Raw genomic sequence first — 22161 nt, 5'->3', positions numbered from 1 at the left:
CAATAACAAATTGGTATCTCTTTTGAGAATTGCCCCACAGGCCAAGCATTTTTATGTTCTTAATCATTATTAAATGACTTAACATGACACACAGAGCCTGGCAAATGATTGCATCCTGACATGAGAACGAATTACAAATGAAATGAAAGATCAAGCTGTATTAGAGGACTGCCTCTGGGAAATGAAAATCTTTAATTCTCTTTTATTATTGACATTTATTTGGCTGCCATGAATAACAACATAGCAAAGAGATTCAGCTATGCTTGCACACTGAATAGCTTATCCCAGGGCTCAAAACTGCCTTAACATTTATCATGTTTGCTTTTGTAGCTGACACCACTGCATACACTCTCTATCCATCTTGCATTTATCATGCACATAAAGTGCATTCTCTAATTTAAGTTCATTTTCATAGGGAACAAACAGCAAAGATTAGCAAGTGTCAGTCCTCAAATAAGCTCCCAGTTGTAAAAATATCAAAGAATGGATTAATGGATTTGTTAACAACTCCAGTTTAAGGAATATAATAAATTCAGAGTGAAAATTAAATAAGAACACAGGAGGTTTAAATGTAAGATTTAGGTTTACCAGCATTATTACTAACATGTAGAAAAACATTATATACTGCTATTTTTCAGCCAGCTGTACAAAGCTCCAGTAGGGCACCTCCATATGGTTCATTTGAATATTGCAGTGATTTTCTAGAAGTGACACCATCATCTTTATAATACAAAAATCCTATCCAACTTTTAACCTGTTCTTTTTTTAGAACAGGTTAAGTCTAACACAACCAGTAGAGAAATCATTCAAATTCTTGCCAACTGTAAAGCAGTGACACATCTACTTGTTTCCTGGTCCTGCAGTCAAAGGCCCAAGTATTTTCTGGGGAATAAGTAAGGACTAAACACTTAAGGTACAGAGCACCTTCAACTCTTGTTATTGTTAAAGGGAGGGAATCAGCCCTTAGTCAATATCTTATCTTGTGCGAGACTGAATAACTAAAATAGTTTGGCACCGCATATGTAGTAATAGTAGTATTTAGTGCGAACACACAGGTGGACAAAATGAAAGAAACTTGCAAAAGACAGGCAACCATGTTTTATAATGTTTAAATCTGTGGTGTACATCATCGTTTCAGAAGCCACTTGCAGCCCAGCTAGAACACTCCCCCCTCCCCATTCCTTTGAGAATAGAAAAGAAGACAGCTGAGAAAAGCAAGAAACAAGGCTTTCTGCTCAAAGCAAAAAAAAGACTGGAAATTCACTTAGTACTGGATTTCACTTCCACATTTTCGCAAATGTTTAAGTGTACTATACAGTTGTCGCAGCTGCTCTCACCAATATCACATGTTCTTGTTTACAGCAAAAATGGCTATACAGATAAAATCTGAAGTAATAAAAAATCAAAGTAAAACCAATTGAAATAATGCATTAGATCTATGTCATAAAAAGAACTTAATAACTCAGTTTTTAGGCATTCCTGTGAAATATTAATTTCTCAAAGTCAGGACTTGCAAGAAGTTAAAAATAGAACAGATATGAGAAACATTGATTTAAGATATCAAATACATTTGAATACCATTTAACCATTATAATTTGTAAAACTCATGCATGATTAACCACAGTCATCTACTGTGTGCAGCAGTATAGTCTAAAAAGTATACCTGTAGCCATTATAGTGTCATCTTTCCCTTGGGTGAAGACTACAATTCGTTGCCTTTTAGGGTTCACCTTTGGCAGGGCTTGTGTCTTCCGGGCTATCTCTTTAATGTCTTCAGTCTATTAATAGTAAGAGAGAAAATTCTTGTAGCTAGCACAGCAGAGAAGTGGAAGATTAGATCTTTATTAGCAGATCAAAGATTTATCTTCCTAGGACAAGATATAAAATAGACTTTATTGTTTGTTGAGAGAGATTTTTTAAAAGGAAGAATATTTAAAGGTTTATGTTGTATCATGAGGCCATTGTCTTTAATCGTGGAAGTGATACTGGAGCAATACCAATTCCTATACTTCAAACCCTGAAAAAAGAATTACAGAGCATTTTCTAATTGGCAATTGTTAGTAATTTTCCCTGCTACTGGATAGATTCTAACCTTGCCTGCCATAAAATTAAAAATAACATAAAGAAGAGAATAACTTAGAAAAACTCAGGGCTTGATTCTCTTCCTTTTTATGCTGGTGTAACCCCACTGATTACAATGGAATTACTGCTGATTTACATTAATGTAGAAGACATATCTTTAGCGATTCTCCACATGTTTTAAAGTGATTACATCTTTAAAGAATACCGTAGGTATGTAGGCACAGAAATTGGCAGACTGAATTGAAGCACTTGTCCCTGCATTCCAGGATCTTACCTCTGAGAATGGCCAGCAACACATACAGTACTTCATTTGGATGCAAGCAACACCGTAATGGACAGTTAAGGAATGATGTGCCTTTTAGGAGATGATGCTCCTAACCCTATCTGTTGTTAGGTCCTCCTCTGGTCTGAAGCACGAGGGTTTTTCTTCCCAATTTTTTTCTTTTTCTTTTATCTAATCTAATCTAATCTAATCTAAATGCAGCTGTTCTCAGTATGTCTACAAACATATCATTCTTTTTTAAATCATATAGCACTAAGCTTTCAGTCATAAAGCTATCTGGGTGTCAACAAGGTACACAAGTTAACCATCTTATGTGAAAAATTGTTTCTTTTTTTATCACTTATCCAATTGTTGCCTTTCAATTTCACTGAATGCCCCGATTCTTTACGGGAGAATAAATCATATATATTTTCACAATAAAATGTATTATATCTCTTCATTTTCTCTCTATACTATCCAGTCCCATTCTTTTCAATCTGCTTCATATGAAAGAACTGAAACTGAACACAGGGCAGATTTGCTATATAATACATCCCCAGCAAATAATAATAATTTACGATATAATAATAATTTATACAATGGCATTATAATATTTCACCATTATTTAGAGTCCTCTTCTTCATCAAGTCTATTTTTTTTAATAATCATTACCTACTGGACAGAGGTTTTCATTAAGCAGTCCACAATAGTTCCCTCAAGACTTTTACTTGGATAGTTGCAGTAAATTTAACTCAGTTTTTTTCTTCCATTCTTTGTTCTTTTGTCCATTCATAGTGAATTCAAATTTTCCTAATTTTGTTAGATCCTTCAACATTCTTTATAGTCTTCTCTAATATTGGCTAACTTAAATAATTTTAGGCCAATTTTGCCTCAATCACAAGAGTAATATCTTAAGGCACAATTACTTTATAGAGCCTTCACTATTCTACATACGCCAGAAATACTTTTCTGTTGATGTATTGATACCACCTTTCCAAATAAACTAAGTGAATAAAAGCAGTCTTCTGTTGGCATAGCTACATCCACACCAGGACTAGGGACAGAAATTATAAATAAACCAGTATAAGTGATTGGAAACCAGTTCAAACTGGTAACACAATAGAAGTTCAGTATGCATAAACCACTTTCAAAATGGCTTGAGCCACTGCAGGTATGTGGCTACATTGTCAGAATCAAAAGTAACCATCTGTTTACTTGCTTATCGGTTCGATCTATGCAGTTTACAATAACCTGTGAAAACTGAATCGATTCAGCCTTAGGCTTTTTGACTGTCTGTACTTAGCTCAGGAGTTTGCCAACATGTGATTTTTTTTTCACACTACTAGAAAAGAACTATGTCAGCAGAACTTTGTATTGTAGACCAAGCTTTATTTTTAGTCTATTCTCACCGATTTACCAATGACTTCAATGACATCATTCACAAAGCAAGGCAATATTTAAAAGGAGTAAGTTCTACAGAAGCTGTCTGCAATCTAGTGTCTCTGCTCACTTCCTTTTAGAACATTAATATCTGCCATTAAACAACATCAGTCCTAGTATGTAATCTTGATGCATTCTACTTAATATTTTATCATGAGGAAAATCAATTATTTTTTCAAGTTTACTTTCTGATTCTTCGCCAGTTTCTTATGTTGGCAATATTTTTTCTTTCCCTATATTCTCTTGTGAAGGGCTTTGACAAACATTTTTGAAAATCTAAATTACTTGTGTTGATTATTTCTTCTTTATTAAATATTTTATTGGCAAGCTTAAGGAATTCTAGTCACAAATTGTTTCTTATGGAACAACTATGATGACATAATTACCAGAACATTATTACTCAATTAGGCATTTTATGATTCTGTTTGTAATTATATGTTAACAAGTATTCCTTATATTAAATTAAGTACTACTGGTCCATAATTCCATAGATTACTTTTAGTGTAACTTTTAAACATGAGTAGAACATTTGCCACCCTGTGAAATAACAGTTGATTTTGATAAGAGTTGCATGTTTTCCTCAGCATCTCAGTCACCTTATTCGTAAATTTGTTGAGAAGTCTGTCATGCATACTATTCAGTCTTGGTAGTTTGTTACTTCTTAGTTTATGTTGTTGGAAATTTCCTTTGTTTTATGTTGCAATTTTTGACAGTACTTTAGCTTTACTATTTAAAAACAGTAGATCTGGGTTAGGTGTCTCCCAGTATCTGCCATAGTGAAAACTAATGCAAGGAGATTGTATATGCCCTCTGCAACATCATTATTCTCATCTTAATACTCCATGACCTCTCTCATAGTCCAGTGCACCTATTCATCTTCATGTTTCCTGCTTCTGAAATAAATTTTTAAATAATTTATTCTTACTTAGTGGTATGTATTTGGCAATGCGCTCTTTAAATTTTTTCTCTCAGACCTGACAGTCTCCATATAGCATTTACATCTGTCATAGCTAATGTTCTTTCCCATGTGTATGCCTTGGACAGGATGTCTAACTTTTCTAGGACACCATTTAGCTGGAATTTTACCTGGACACTTAAACCATAAAGACTAGTAATCCATTCTTTCTCTTCCTGCTTCTTCTTCTTCTTTGGCATATGCTTATCTTCACTAGCATTTCTATAATGCTTAAGCAGCTATCAAACTGGCTCTAAAGATTTTCATTTCCTTACTTTTGACCTTTGGGCTTTTTTACTTAGATTTACCATTTCAAGAAATATGTTCCTTTCTAATGTTTAGTCAATTGGTAGATGTGTGTAGTAGTTTTCATTTTGGTGTTGAACCAATTAAGTATTAATACTACCAATGGACCAAATAAGCAAGTGGTTGAGCTATGCCTGAATGTGTCTTTGTGCAGTGGTACTATCCCACTGCTTGTTGTAGCTTTCTAATTCAGTACAAACTTCTAAGACCATGTTAAAAGTATTATTTAGACCAGCATAGTAAATAAAATTATTAATTACAATTATTACATATTTGGAAACTGTACTCTTTTAAAACTGTACTCTTTGTTTAAATCCTGTTTTTAATGTCTGCAATCTCATGGGCACATTACACAAGTTTAAAGAATGACCTCCTGCTAGTGGAGTATGCTGTCCAGGTGATCCAGAGTGGGAGCTCTTTAGCTGGCTCTGCATTATCAATTCCTCTTGACAGCTGCTAGAGTTTCCAAAAATGTTCCAGAGTGGAAAATATGTGTTTTTAGATGTCTGCAATATCTATAGAGAATAGCTGTTGTGTGTAAAGGTTGCTACCAGCCTCCAAGATGCACGTTACCTCATTTTATTATACACCCTATTCATATCTGGTTCTAAGATCAGAGCTGATCCCTAAATTATTCTATGAAGGTATAATACTTGCTAGGTTTAATGATTTTTAGGACATTGTCAGCCTTTCCACAGGACCAACAAACAGTAATTCAATCTTTATGTTCTCTGAACCACACTCCAATGAAACATTTAGCTCACCAGAATATGGAGCTACCATTGCCTGTGGAACGAGATTTTAGACCTACGTATGAAGCTATGATCACTACTGGATACAGCACTGATGTCAGAGGGAGCACACACTCATTTAGCAAACCAAAAATTTCATAGAGCAAGAAATTTCACAGAGTAAGGAGGTACAGATGTGCTTCTGGCACAGAATGTACATTAGACATAACTTTCCACCTACAATTACTATAGATGAATGTGGGTCAGGAGATAAGGGGTGGAAATAGTGGCCTTAGAATACAGTGATGGATGAAAACTCATTTGAAGTTTTCTTTCAGTGTGATGGAAGAACATCTATGTGAGGAACTAGAACTGGGAGGCATCCAAAAAATCCTTCAAGCATAATCTTTCTTATCAACATTTTTTATATTTTTATCATAGAGGTAGGGATCCTCCCCTGCCTCTTGCTCAAAGGCATGTGGTATTTCCTTGTTTAAGTGTAACTGTCTTAAAAATGGCTTATTCTTTTTCTTCAGTGTGTGTGTGTGTGTGTGTATGTATGTATAAAAGCACTGGGTCTAACAGAAGTAGCAAATCCTTTTAATAATTTGGAGCTAGAATTGCAGCAGATATGAAAAATTCTGGTTAAACTAATTTTCGATGCTAAAAGAACCTTTTGAAAATTTTAGGTAAAGTATCTTAATTTAAAATTTCTAAATTGTCATTGTCATTTCCTAAATTGTCATTTAAATCAGGTACCAACAATTTTCCATCATCTACTTGAAAAAAAAAACACTCCTGTTTTTTGCTTTGCCCAGCTCCAGTTCTTATCTCACTTCCCAGTACTCTGCGAGCTGTCTCTTCACACTGAAAGTTACTGAGTCCATTTTGGAAATTAAGATTTCTTTCTTTTTTTTTTTAAATATTAAAAATTCACAAAGAAACCAAATAGTTAGAATGTCATATATTGGGTTGGGTTTGACCTTTTTTAGTAGCTAAACAATACTTATTTTTCCACATATTATGGCATGCTTACAGATAGTGCATTTCTTTTTGTATTAGACATGTTTCTAAACCTTTTTAGTTTAAACTATACTTTAATAACAGTACAAAACCTTCCAGCAAGTATGTTCAAATTACTCTGTACTATCGAAAGCAAGTTCTGAGGGTGTTCTAAAATAGCAGCATCTTGGCGCACCTTATTCCAGTTTGGCTCTCAAATATGCGTTAAATTTTATTATTAATGAAACATCTAATTGAGGATAGTCCACTTTCCCTTAATATCCCTTATTGGTGATGGGATTCTATTTCAAGTCATAAAGAAAGAAACAAACAATGGACACGTATCAAATCTGATACATCTCTGTCAGCAAACTTGACATGCAAGTTGTTGCCAAGCAAGGGGGTAATAAGAGATAAGATCATAATCATTTTGCACTTTACTGATATGCTGTAATCAAATGTGGCAGATTGAGGATGTTCAGAAAAAACTGTGCTAGAATCTCTAAGCAAGCACTAATGGAAGGTTAATATGATGGTGGTTAGCAGACACCAGCAAAAGCAGTTTGTCACTAGGACTGAATTTAAACCAGGCACATTCAAAGTCTTTAGCTCAAGGGGGCAATAAAAATATAGAATGGATATGCTTAATACACTACTTCCCCTCTTTTTTATTGTCTAGCTACTACCAGGTCCCAATAATTTGTTATGCTATATGTTATATTTGGAACCATCTGTGAAATTAATTCATTTGACGGAATAAACTGAAAGTGTATTTTTATGCTAACAATACAGATTATACAAATGAAAACTGACAGTGATAAAAAGTCTAGATTTCTACACAGCGGCCACTAGAATTTATGATTCCTAAAATGAAATGGGACAGCCCACAGTTTTAATATCCAAAACACTGATGGCATTGAGGGAATGGTCTTAAAGAAACCAAATTTGGGCAACCAAAATCTGTAATTTTGTCCCTTATATTCTGCATATAATCATCCCACAGAAAAGTGGCATGCTCTAAAATTAATATATGAGGTCCAAACTGTGCTGCTCCCATTATTAATGAAATGGGAGCTAAAGAGTCAACCCCCTTAGCCATACATTTGCACTGCAAACATACCATTTAAGATGAGTTTGATTCTCATGAACACTTACACAAAGGGATTAACATGACCTCTGTTCTACAATTGAGATTTCAGTAGGATCATAATCAGTAAAATTAGTATAGTTGTTGTCACATTAATTATGGTGTTTAAGATCTGCATATTTGTAGATAATACCATAAACCTATAATTGATAGCTCTCCTGATCAAGTTATCTAAATTTAACTGATGAGAAACTATTGAAAAGGCTTAGACACTCAAATTAATACATAAAGATGATCAAGTCAACATCAAAAGCTCTGAAAATCATTGTAAAATCAGCCATGTTTACTTCAAGAAAGCAAATGTTAGTTGAAAGGGGAGCGTACATTTTTGAGAACACAGATGAAAAACACCAACTTGTCTATGTTTTGAAACAAAAATCCACACCACTCTCCTAAAAGGCTGTTTGTAGAAGCAGGGCTTACATTAATCAGTTGCTAACAATTTTATATACAACCTGTCTAAAAGTCATTTGCATAATGATAATCTGCATGTGGCAGGGTTTAAGTTATTTAAACGGTGTTATATTTCACTATTTAGTCTTGCTTCACCACTGCTTTAGCAGTGAATCCTTATGGAGTGTAATGCAGCTAATGAGGTAGCTTTTTAACTGAACAAACTGACAGGTCCCATATCTGCAGAGGCAGCTTGAAACTGTGCCCAACCTCTCGGCTTCCCAAGAGGCTTTTCAGAATTCAATAAATAACATCTGTAGGCGATGTTGGGTGCAGACCTAGCAGAGTGCGTCATAACACTGAGCTGGCAGAACAAAGAAACCATGACGACTGCCAAGTTTCCATGGCAACCGCTGCGAGGCTTGGAGAGTATAATAGCACATCAATCATTGTCCAAAAGAACTTCATTATCAGCAAGAAAAAAACCTTTAGGATCTGTTTAGTGTGCAATTGTGGGTTAACTCACCTCAAAGCCTTGCTCTCTAGCAAAAGTGGCAGCTTCCTGAAATAATAAAAAAAGAACAGTTAATTATAAAGTGCTAGATAATGAAGAAATAACACATTTTGAAACTCATTCAGGCAGTCTTCTTTTTACACAATTATCTCAATATACCCATATACAGTTGTTCAGTTTTGATACTTGCACCAAAAGGCTCCCCCCCCCAGCAAGACAGCAGGATAATGTCAACACACTCCACAAGTTCAAATGAGAAGGTGTAATGCATGTTTTTCTCCAAGCTAGCAAACTTACTTCTGGTTATAGGACTTTAACAAGTGGAGGCTACTATTTCAAACCAAGACACTTTTCCTTAAGACACATTCTTAATTAAAAACACATCCTGTCCCCTATTTGTGCATTATACCTCAGGGTACACAGGTTATTAAGCTATTAAAAAAAACATTTGCCATCTACTATGCATTAGAAGAAAGGATTACATGCTATTTTAACAAAATGTGATCAAACCTTTGTGGCAGAATCAGATGAGCATTTTAATGCCTGATGTCTTAATCACAGCTTTAGGCAGTCTAACTATGTTCCTTTCCTCAAAGAACAGAAGAAACATCAGGCTATGAGAGTGTCCTCGTTTCTTATTTATAGTAATTGCTCCTATTATATCTTTTGTTTTTAAATGAAAGCAGAGGCAGAGAGGATGGTAGCAATGTTATTTCCCTATACACCTTCTTTTTTACATGAACAAATATTACAGATAAACAGTCTTCCAAATGAACTTTGCCAAGTAATATTAATAGATGGATTGCATTTAAACTGGAACAGAGAGTTAATCCAACTAAACTAGAACAACTACTTAAGGGAGCGTGCCTAGGCATACCGTCAGTATCCTTAAGACACTTTTTGGTAATACTTCATTTTAAAGCAATGCACTGGAGAGAAAATACACATATGTGAACCTATATAATCTGTCATTTTTTTACCAATATAGGAATTTGAATTGGGTAAAATTGATTATTACAACAGTAAATTGAGGTTAATAAAATGTGATAAGCTGAAAAGCACAACTCCTCAGGCTTCTTACTGCAGAAGCATAAGCCTGACCGGGTTAGCCTTAGCTGATGTTGACAGAAAAACTGAATCACAGTTCTGACAATTGGGTGCGGGCAAGGTTAGCCACTTTGACAATTTACTTACAATAGAATTCCTTCTTGTACATCACAGTCAATGACATTTGTTAGCCAGGCTGTCGAGGAAGAGTATAGGGTTCAAAGATATCATGCAGTGTTTTCCTAAACCAGCATGTGATTAACAAACCCTATGCTCATATGAAAAAGGAGCCTAACAAGCCTCCACTATAGTGATGCACTTACAGTGAACTGCAATATAATCAGAATAGGATAACAGGACTGGACACAGAAAAAAATGAGAAAAATAGGGGAGTGATAAACTATGTTCAGAATATGAAAGCAAATCAACAACCATACATTGTAGCCAGATTATTTTTTTAACAACAGTTTTTAGTCACGCAATTGAAATAGGAAGCTATACTGATCTATCCTAGGTGGCCTTCGTTAATGCCCCAGTGCAACAAGACATTAACATCCGTGTTAAACTATTGTTTGGCCAGGAAACTGGATATCAATGTGCTCTTACATATCAATGTCCAAAGGGCAAACTATTCCAGCTAACAGCATTTTTATTTCCTTAATAAGGAAACAGAGACTTTAGAAAATTCATCCTAATTTTCTACACCTGAGCACCCTCATATAGTACATCCAGGCTTGGCCCTTCCACAAACTATACAAAAGCACTTGCATACCACTTGAAAAATATCTTATCTTCTGATTTTCCCTCCTATAACTACATCTTTTATTCTGGTCTGCTACCCCTACAGCTACATGAGTGATGGTAGCTGGTTTATAAAACCACACATTTTCCTGAAAAGTATCTCTGATCAAAAGACATTTGAAGGCATCACAGAGCAACAGCAATCTTTCTTTCCTCCACCCGTGTCAATGAAACCATCAAAATAATCCTTGAACAGTTTGTCTCAGGGATTCTGGGCTTGATCCTGCAACTTCCTATGAAGCAGCATCTCTCTGCATCACACCTTTTAAAGTACAATTCTAACACTGTAGCCTTCAAATACAAAAGATAGTGAAGCTCAGAATGTGAGTTTGGAGATTGCAGCTTGGGTTTGCAGAATGGTGAGAAATGTTAGGCAGGTCCCAAATAGTAGGGACAGTTCAAAGTAAATTAACCAGACAAAAGCGAGGAGGACCTTTTAGTGTCTATTCACAATAAGAGTGAGAAAAGGAAACAAGCAGTCCCCATCTGTGCTGCCCTAGGGCACCTCATACTGAGCTTCACATATCTGATAAAGTAGTCAGGTTAAAATCTAAGCGGCTGTAACATGTGGAGACTGCTAGGGTTACCAAAGCCAGGCAGGGCGTTTCCCAATGCAGGTGATAATCAGTACAACAATCACTATATTTACAGGCTTTCCATTTTATATGTGACATTAAGAATCAAGAAGAAGGAGGGATTAAGGAAATAAACAACCTACACAGAGGCTTTACTGCTCCCCGGAGAATGCAGCATTTTCATTCATGCATGACATGCGACAACAGCAAAGCAAAACAGCGACAGAACAGAATTTTCTTAGGAGGCTCAATTTCACATCAGTAGTTCTTTCAGTTTTGATAAACTTTCAGCATTATGCACTCATTTTCCCTCTTAAGCAACTAAACTTGTCATAACCGTTTCCCATTGTTGTCTATAACATAATATTTCCTTTCACAAAAAGCCATTTCCACCCTTCAAATTAGATATATATTTATAATCCTCCCACTTTCATCTATAACATATTTGTATTTCACATCACAGTAAGTTTATTAATGTACAGCCTCAAAATTCATGGAACTAGTTTAACAATTATAAAGCTTTATTTGCATCCCCATTCTGGCAAAAAGCATTCCTTAAAAATATGTGGAAATTCACACTGTATGGAAACTGTGTACAGAGCTGTTTAATGTGTGTAACATTCTGTCACTAAAGTTAACACACACCCTCTTTTGGCACAACACGGAGCAGTTTACACAGGAAAGGGAAGATAAACTAAAAAGATAACAAAAAAAGACAACTTCCTTTAGTAACAAGTATTGTGTGTATTCTGGAACACCCTTGCTATCTTAAAACCATTTATACTCTTGAATGCATTTTATTGTTGTTAGCACCTCAGTATTTAAGTGGGACTTTTTATAATCTAGACAAAGGCTAATTGTATTGTGTTTCAGAGGTGTAATAACCAGGCTTTGTGCCTTGGGTAGCAGTGATGACAGCTCCCAGGCCACTGGCCTGCAGTTCTTGCACCTCCTTGTTCTTGGACACCCCAGGCTGGTGCTCCAGTCACCTACCCCTCATTATGCTATTGCTGTGGCTGGTTAAATTCTGAAACATTTTATAACCAATAATAGAAAATTATTTGGTCATGAGTAAATAAAAATGTCCTCCAAATTTAGGATTCATTAGTCTCTCCGTTGCTATCAGTATCTATTAACACTTTGCGCTTGAAGAACATTATGATTATAGTACTAAAATGGTACAACCATTTTAACTGTAGCTAGGGTCAGACATTCAAAAAGCAGGAGGTGAAATCGATCTAAGTTACATGGTTTTCTGTAAGCCGTGTAGTTTAGATTGGTAGAAAACAGAACACACATTCACGCTTTGGTAGAGGGGTTAAATCTTAGATTCAGTCCCGCCATTTTTAAACCAATCTATGTATACTGAACTTCTGTTGTCTTACAAGTATAGACCAGTTTCTGATCACTTATACCAGTAAAAGTGTAATGTCTGTACCTGTCCTGTATGTTCTGTTTGCCATGATGAACATAAGCAAAACAATAGATTCATAGATGCTAGGGTTGGAAGGGACCTCAATAAATCATCAAGTCCTTCACAGGCAGGAGAGAGTGCTGGGTTCAGATCACCCCAGCCTCATGCTTATCTAACCTCCTCTTGAAGACCCCCAGGGTAGGGCAGAGCACCACCTCCCTTGGGAGCCCGTTCCAGACCTTGGCCACTCTAACTGTGAAAAAGTTCTTCCTAATGTCCAATCTAAATCTGCTCTCTGCTAGCTTGTGGCCATTGTTTCTTGTAACCCCCGGGGGCACCTTGGTGAATAAAACCTCACCAATTCCCTTCTGTGCCCCCGTGATGAACTTATAGGCAGCCACAAGGTCGCCTCTCAGCCTTCTCTTGCGGAGGCTGAAGCGGTCCAGGTGCCCCAGTCTCTCCTCATAGGGCTTGGCCTGCAAGCCCTTAACCATACGAGTGGCCCTTCTCTGGACCCTCTCCAGGTTATCCACATCCCTCTTGAAGTGTGGCGCCCAAAACTGCATGCAGTATTCCAACTGCGGTCTGACCAGCACCCGATAGAGGGGAAGTATCACCTCCTTGGATCTGTTCGTCATGCATCTGCTGATGCACGATAAAGCGCCATTAGCTTTTCTGATGGCTTCGTCACACTGCCAACTCATGTTCATCTTGGAGTCCACTAGGACTCCAAGATCCCTTTCCGCTTCCGTTCCACCAAGCAGGTCATTCCCTAGGCTGTAGGTGTGCTGGACATTTTTCCTCCCTAGGTGCAGCACTTTGCATTTCTCCTTGTTGAACTGCATTCTGTTGTTTTCTGCCCATTTGTCCAACCTGTCCAGGTCAATGTATTATTCTCAATACATCCAGGGTTGTTTTTTTCAGGCGGTGTTAAGAATCGATGATGGCTTAATCAAATAATTCCTCAAATGGTAACAAATTGCAGGCTGGATTAAATTTAATTTCTGTAGGCCAACATAAAACTCAAAGTAATATACAACAACATTTAAAACTATGTATTGCTGAAATAAGCTGACAAAGGCTTTTCAAAAAGCAGCACCAACAATATTGTCCATAATATGTATTTTAACCTTTATATAGGCAAAAACAACAATGTAAACCAAATTTGCATGTCATAGCTGAAACCAACATCAACTCATAAAGAAATGATAAAACAGCAGGACAACGGTGATACTCCTGCACTTGAATGCATCTTCTATAATTACACAAGATAACAAACGCAGGAGGTACACAAACTAATGTGTCCCCAAAAATCCTTGGAGGAGGAAACAGTTCACTGTATGCCATATAACTCAATTACTTTGTGCAATGCTGCTCCATGCTGTTCTCATCGTTTTGCCTGGGTAAACAAAATAAAGGAGGGTAAAGAGGGTAGGGTACAGAACACTGACAATTCCTGAGGCAGTTCTTATTGTAGAAGTCGAGAGTCTTCAATAGCTACCAGGGAAGACCAGGTGAATAAATAAATAAATAAAGCCGCATTTGCATTTTCTACCTTAATTTTTCTGAAACTTTGCTGACCACTTTGCTATGACAAAGGAATAGGCTAATGGATTCATCTCATTCCATAAATGCATTGAAGCCACATGAATGGAATAGTTGCTCTGTATAGAGATACCTTTTTTAAACCCAAGTGGATTATCTCACCAAAAACTTTTGAGGATTCATTCATAGGAGAAAGGGCAACAAAAGACCACTGGGTCCTTCCACACTTGAGTCTGCAGTTGGTAGAACTGCTTGCTCACTGTATCACTCCCAAATCACTTCTTGAATGGTGCCTCCTCTCTATCTCCTGAAATACGCAGTTTGTCCAAATTGCTCATTCTATTTCAAATTTCTACACTTTATCCTAAAGTTTTCTTTTCCTAGCTTTGGGTTACTGGTCTACCACCAATTTCTAAGAGTTTGGGATTATTATTTTCTTCCATTTATATTGTTTCCTGGAAAGTAAAGATTAGGATCACCTCCTCAGGGGCTCCTCTTTTTCTCCACTATAATCATTTAAGCTGCTCTCTTTCCAACTAATTCTCCTTTAATCGTTGTATAACCTTCCATCTTTTTACATACACTTACATTTTACCTTGTTTTCTGCAATTAAATGCTACTGACATAAACCCAACTCATCTAAAGGCAACAGAAAGAAAGAATACAGTGCTGTAATTAAGCATGCAGATAAGAGTTTTTTAATGTAAATAATGCACACTGCTAGATGCAATGTCATTTTGTGTAAGTGAGCTTTTTGTTAGATGAGGTTTACATAATTTAAGTTTTACTATTCTGATGATACTCTATCTTTGTGCAGGATGCTTCAAAAACATATCCCTGAAATAGACATTTTCATTTACTGTTTCCCAGAATAGACAATCTATGTAAAACAATTTCTAAGAAATAAAAAAGGCACTTGGGGGTGAGGGGGAGGGTCACACTGGCTTATACAGGTATTGCACATGTGCCTGAACTCAGAAATTGTCTACAGATGTTGTAAACTATGATAGAAAAAAGAACACCTGCTTCTTTCAGGAAATCCTCCTCTAGCCAGTACCAACAGCCTTCTTCCACTTGGATTAATTCCTACATGCACATAACACTGTTTTCTCCCCCCTCACTCTTTGTGTTAGTTACACATAAATAACAAAACTGTCTATTTCCAGTTTGCAATCTGGCTGGCTGCTCCCTTTGTTTGCATTGTGCCCTCCAAGGGTGCTGAGCACCTCTGACTTCAGTGCTGGTGCTCAGCACTTCTGAAAATCAGATGTGTGTGGGTGCATGCGCTTAGACCCCTTTCTTTTTTATGGAAGATGGTAACTTGCCTAGCACTTATGTAGAAACCTGGATGCTAATTAAATTTTTGTCAAGAGCACCATGAGTTCTTTTTATGTGCCTCTCTTGTAACAGGCTCATCACTGTATAAGAGTTAAACTTGTCTTTGAGTAGGGGGAGAAGTTTTTATTAAATATCTCTGTGAGTTCTGCCACATTTTCAACTCTTTTGGTTTCAGGCCAGTTCACGTAATTAACTATGAACCTGGAAATGGCATCTGTCTTAAGGATTAGAATGGACAGCAGCTTTTTGATTGCCATGTTTGAAATATAACAAAGGCATTATATATATATATATATATATCATTAACTCAATGGCATACTTCTTGGTAGGTGTTTTCTTATCTCAAACCCAACTAATTATGTAGCACTTAAAAGCACAGCAATATGATTTTGCTTTCCTATATGTGTACTTCACCTATATATTTTACTTACAGTGTGTGTTCATTTTATTACCTCTGCTGTCCTCAAAGGAAATAAAGTAATAGCAGGTCATACATTTTAACATGACAAATTAGTATTATTCAAGACCTATGATAAATCTAACATCAGGTAGATGGGTGTGATACCATGAATGTAGTCATGGCAATCACAGGCTACTATATTTACCCAAATTCAAAATGCCCTTGAATTTAATTTGACCCCCACCCTGCCAATAATTAGATTCCACATATGGAAAATTAATCTATATTAGATGTTACAGTGGACAACATCCACACCAGACCCTATTTTGCCCGGCTTTGTAGAAACATGCAGAGTGCAGGAAAAAAGGATTCAATGATCTTCCAAAAGTTCATGGATGAGTTTCATCCCCTGACTAGTCCCATTCACCTCAAGATGTTAAACATGTGCTGGAGGGTTTTCATGGTGGGGGCATGGTGGAGAGCAGGGAGAAAACTCCCTAGGAAGCAGATTAAAGGCATGAGTCAGTTCTATGTGCAGGGGCGTCACAGCCCAGTGCCTAAGAGCGTATTTCTAGCTGTTCCCATTCCTGCTATTAATAGAGTAGATAAAGGCTGAGGCATTCCCTGACAGCACAGTAGCGCCTGTTGGACTGCTTTCTTGTACGCAGACTGGCACGCTGCATGCTAGCTTTTAAAGGAAGGATGGGGCACTCAAGTGTGCCAGCTTCTGAGAGTGACAGTGTGGGATGCCAGGCTTAGACATGCAGGCAGGTCCCCCTTCCCAGGCACTTCCTGCCCGGTCTCCCCAGTGTCTCCATGATGCCCCCACCCTAGGGGCTCCTACTCACCCCCATACCCTGATGCCCCTAATCATGCCATCTCTACCCCAACCCATCTCCAGCCTTACCCCCATCCATCTTGCCTCCCCATCTCAGCACAGACTGCCATATGCCTCCTCTCCCCCAACTCCTAATTCTGCAGCTCCATTGTAGCTGCACCACCCATACCTGTCCTACCCAGGACACAGCAGCCATACGTGGCTGAGGTGGAGGGAAAAGAAGGGACCACAGAGGCTCCTGTGTGCTACAGAGCCCTGAGGCACTGCTCCTCGCAGGGAGCCAAGTTGCATTCCCACTCAGACCCCAGGTGGCACTGCTCTGCTGAGTCTGATACTCAAATCTAAGATGAAGCTTTTCCCTACACATGTTGAATGGGGAAAAGACTAGTCTTGGAACTGAGTAAATACGGTATATCAAAGAAGGAAAGGTACATAATTTGGAAGCTCAGCTCAAGATCATTAGAACAGTTAAGATGGGCACTATATTGATTTTACATCCAGATAGGTCCTTTAAAACAAGATTTCTATGAAGCACCATCAGGGTACACGTAGGACTCTGACATTTAAGAAAGCATGGAGGTACACTCTATAGGACAAACGCTTTTAGAGCTCTGCCAGTTTACTTTAGTTGAGGCTATGCCACTATAAATTTTCTTTAATGTCAAGAGTATGGTTGTTGCAACTAGTGATGAGGATATACATTTTTTCCATCAATCCACTTTAAAACAATTACCAATAGTTACAGCATAGAACATCCAGACTTTTCTTGCAACTGAGTTTAAGTTGGCTTTCTTTTCAGGTCAGATGCTGCCATGTTCTATGTCAAAACAATACAATCTCCTACACCTTTATAAAAGCTAGTAATTTCCAGTAGTATTCAGGGAACAGCAGGGGAGGAACGTAGTTCTAGAAATATTTTTTAGCACTTTAAAAAGGGACAAATGAGAACTTGGAAGGCAACAAAGAAAGAGAAGGAAAATATCTTTTGAAACAAATAAGTATATGATAACATTCTAAAGTTGGATTCGTGTTTAAGGATGCTTCATGGGAAACACAGGGCTTAAAAATAATCTGCCCCTTGATAAGCATGAGAGGTGCTTCTGAAGGAGGATTCTGAGCAGGAGCATACATCTGTTCAGCTTTTCAGATGCAAGATCAATAAACACTGGTCACAAGCTGAATAGCCTCTGCAGAGAGCCTGAGAATCATCACTGCAGTCTCTAAAGACGGATATACCCATTTATGTTTATTACAAAAGAGAGCATGGCTATCAACAGGTCAGCTAGATTACTAAAGAAATAGTGACCTTCTTTTAATTTTTCACTAAGTAGTGGAAAACCCAGAATTACCTTAATTAGAAGAGGTCTGTGGGTTTAGATGTTACATCGTTTAGGCTGTTTACGGATGTTTAAAAACAAAAACAAAAACGTGCTTTACTGGAAAAAGTAGTGCATTAGTTCGACCGACTCTGCAGCATCTGTATAGATTGGATGTTTCATTGGGGCTTTTTGGAGCTTTTACCTAGTAGCTGATTCAATCAGCTATTAGATAAAAGCGCCAAAAAAGCCCCATTAAAGCATCTGATCTATACAGACGTTGGGTGAGCCGTGTCCAGTTAACGCGATACCTCTTCTGGGCATCTGCTGGGCTCAGCGTGGCAGCACGCCAATTTTAAAGTAAAGCACCATTTTGTTTTTTCAATGTCTGTAAGCAGTCATAGTGTCTGACTATTGTTACAGACCCTGATCAATATATAAATGAAACTTGTTTCACCAAGTGGGGAAAAAGGAGGGAAAAACAGCAGTTCAGAACAAGTGAGAATACTAACTCAGATAAAAGTGTAACGTGCAAAGTGGGCCCTAGTGTACTATGAGCAGGTATTATTTCTGATGCTACAGTTAGAAAAGAGTTAAAATTTTGTGTTTCCCATCTCTTTCCTGGGTTCCAGCACCAGAACCTTTACCACCCATGTATTATTAACAATTGTTTTCTTACTGAGCTTACTACTAGAATTGTAGTTGCTGCCAGAATCTTTTGGCCAAAAAAAAAAGAAGCAAAAGAAAATCACTGTGAGTCAGAGAGCTAATATACCATTACAAAATCTGCAACAGCTGCAGCAGTTATACGCCTCTGAGCCATTTTGAAATTTTATGATGGATAAAGAGCTATTACTTATAGCTCTGCCTTCCATCCTAACCTAAAGAACTGCACTAAGTATACTTCCTTCCATTGTATCTCTATTTAGATGTTGCTGGTATCAAATTAGCTACACTGAATTACTTTAAACTGTCTGCTTGTCTATATAAATGTGTCTGCTTCATTATTAAAAATAGAAACACACTGATGAGAAAATAGGGGAGAAGATAAAAGGTTCCTTGTTTAATCACCAAATCAAGCGAACAGAATAAAGATGAAAAAAAAAATGTTAAAATCAAGTGGATGGTTGGGAGGTGGGAGAGATAAGGTTTTTATACACGTACAAAAACTGAAAGATGTGCAGGCTTTTGAAGTCTGTAATGCTGCCCCTTGGATGCTCTCAGCCTGTAATCGGAAACCTCCTGTACTAACTTCCTGGCTGAGGGATGCCAAACAGAAATAAAAGACTGCAACATTTTCAACAAGGCCTTCTGTGATTGCTGCCACTCAAACAGGACTGAAATCATTGAGAAGACATTCTCATTCAGCAATTCTAAGTGAAGAGAATAATCAGGTGTTTCTGAAAGTGCTGCAATATAGAAGGACTTGCAGATCACATATTGTCTAGTGAGTAGCTAAAAGGTTAATAGATTTTTAGCAGTAAAATTGAGATGTTTGATATACTTCACTTTGTGTGATGTCATGAGCAGCCCTTTAGAATTGTAACTAATACCTATGGAATTGAGAACCCTATAAACAACAGGGGTGAACAATCACATAATTATTTTCATGTGCTAGGTTTGAACTGCTCAGCTATCTCCTACTAAAGAAAATAAAATTGATCACCATGTTCATCAGCAGTAGTGCTTTTTGTTGATATTAACATAACTGATTTTACTTTTAAAGTTAGTTGAATTCAGTTGATTTGTAGGTTCTTATAATGTACAGTTTGTTGTTCCAGTGTATATTAATTGAACAAGACCATACCTTTTTCATAGCTGTTTCTGAAAACCCTACTTCATGATTATGACTTCCACTGCACTGTGCTAGCTACTATAAATGCTTCATGCAAGGACACCTAGGCTCTCAGTCCTCATTCTCAGTTAACTATTGAAAAACAGCAATTCCAGGTAATGACAAATCTCAGAATCAACTCTAATCCCAATTCTGACAGAAGCTCCTTATGTTATCGTAGGCAAATTAATTTCTGCCTCAGTTTCCTCATCTGTAAAACAAAGATCTAATTAACCTATCTGAAAATGGGGTTGAGGGTTACTGGAGACTTGTAAGATCCTTTTAAAATATGTAAAGCATAGAGGCACAGAGTAGTAAGTACTTAAGTATCTTTAAAAACAGAAAAAAGAACTTGAACTTGAGATGGGCCTAGGCCTGGAACTGAGTTCAGGGTTTTGGTTTGAGACTAGCTTTAGGTTTAGGTCCAACTGTAATTTTCATTATTTTAACCTTCAAAAAATTCATGTATTGAAACAAGGGATTACATGCACTTTCTAAACAGGAAATAAGTTTGCCAGAACTGAGAACTGTAATGGATAAACCTCTCAGTGGGTGCATCTACACATTTAATTAGTGCAGCATGATAAACTCTGGCGAAGTTCGCACTTGTACATGTGCATTTAGGAGCAGTTAATAATAATAAAAAAAAACTTAAAGAAAGTGTAGATCTCCACATGCTTTAAAGAGATTTCATTATTTCTATTTTGCAGATGAAGGAAACAAACAGATGGAGCATTGAGGTGATTTGCCTAAAACGAGACAAGTCTGGTTTAGAAATTTGTAGTTGAGTTGGGACTACAAACCAGGGCTCCTCACTTCATAATCTTCCAACACTCCCATTGCTCCACTCTGTGGGCCTGCCAGGAAACAATTTACAAATGTGCAAATATTAATATATCATCGGAAGAAAACTGTGCTAATGGCATAAAAAATTCAGAGCAATAACGAATTAATAATAAAGGGCACCAAGGTAACAAAGCCAATAATCTTTCTGAAGTGGGTTCTAAAGCTGCTGTTTTGAACCTTTGAGTCAGAGAAGAATTCAACAAAAGCAAGCAATAACACCATATTAGCTATTAAATGAAAAGAATGTGAAAAATATGATTGAAAGTCCCCACATTAAGGAGATGCCAATTTAAATTGTGGCACAAGCAGCAGCTTTTAGAAAGTTAAAAGGGAACCACATTTTTTCTAGATATTAGGATGTATTGCAGTAATGCAAAGGAGGCCTGGGCCCTCTTTTGTGCTAGACACACAATGAGACAGTGCCTAACCCAAAGCGCTCACCTGTATAGAGATGTAAAGGGTGAGAGGGAATCAAAGGATCAAGGAGGAGAAAAGATCACACAGAAGTATAGCTAGGGACTGGAAGGACTATACAGGAAATTACTTCATTCACACAAGGAATAGCACTGGTAGGTATGTTGTGACTCCTGTCCAGTTTCTCTTGGTGGAAAGAACAGCACTTAAACGGACTACCACATAGGTTTTCTTCAAGGTTTTGTGAACAACTGCATTTTATCTGGCAAATTATTTCTCCTGAGTCAATATATTGCTACCAGTTTCGGCCAGATTTGAAAGTAAAAGGTTCTGCATCCTGGTATCAGCTTCTTCAGCCATCCATCCGTGTTCTTGATTTGAACTCAATAATTAACCTTTTTTAAAAAAAAAATGGCTTCAGTAAAAAGATAATGTCTATCCTGCCAGCTGGTTTTGCCAATATGCTCTTGAAAGGAAAAGGGGAATACTTGCAGAGATATGGAGAATGGCATCCCTCAGCTAAAAAGGAAATGAGGAGCTTCTCACCATCTGACTTTCAATGTGCTTGACTCTCACTAGGAAAGATGCATTGTAAATTATAAAATGGAAAAAAACTTGAATCACTGCTTGGAGAAAAAAAAAAAACTTATTTACATTTCAACACTGCAATTATATCCCCTTAACATTAACTTTCTACATTAAAATGCACATAATCTTTTACCTGTAGTTACATGTGCTAAACTTTGGACTATATCAGATTCATGATTTTATGTAATATATGTGCTTTCACCTGGCATGTTATTCTGAGGAGCTCTGCTCTAAAATGCACTGTATTTTTGGAGATATGTGGCAATGTGCATAATACTTCCAACAATAAAATCCCATCCATAGTGCTCTGAACTCCTCCTCAAGCCAACTTTTGATAATCCTTTACTTTCCAAAAGCACAGCATTTTTTTGAA

At 37.2% G+C, this 22161-nt stretch overlaps 1 protein-coding gene across 3 annotated transcripts in view; it reads right to left on the bottom strand.

Annotated features, from left to right (window-relative positions):
- ADK (adenosine kinase) overlaps positions 1 to 22161 on the bottom strand; it is a 586810-nt gene that overhangs the window by 79897 nt on the left and 484752 nt on the right. For all 3 annotated transcript variants that reach the window (XM_006273786.4, XM_006273787.4, XM_014601449.2), the window contains exons 8-9: positions 8845 to 8880; positions 1664 to 1778 (exon numbers count right to left, since the gene is read on the bottom strand). In XM_006273786.4, the coding sequence (XP_006273848.1) occupies positions 1664 to 1778; positions 8845 to 8880 (151 nt within the window). The remainder of the gene's footprint in view (positions 1 to 1663; positions 1779 to 8844; positions 8881 to 22161) is intronic.

The sequence above is a fragment of the Alligator mississippiensis genome, chromosome 6 (assembly GCF_030867095.1).
Source record: "Alligator mississippiensis isolate rAllMis1 chromosome 6, rAllMis1, whole genome shotgun sequence".
Lineage (NCBI taxonomy): Eukaryota > Metazoa > Chordata > Crocodylia > Alligatoridae > Alligator > Alligator mississippiensis.
This window is presented reverse-complemented; position numbering and strand designations above follow the sequence as displayed.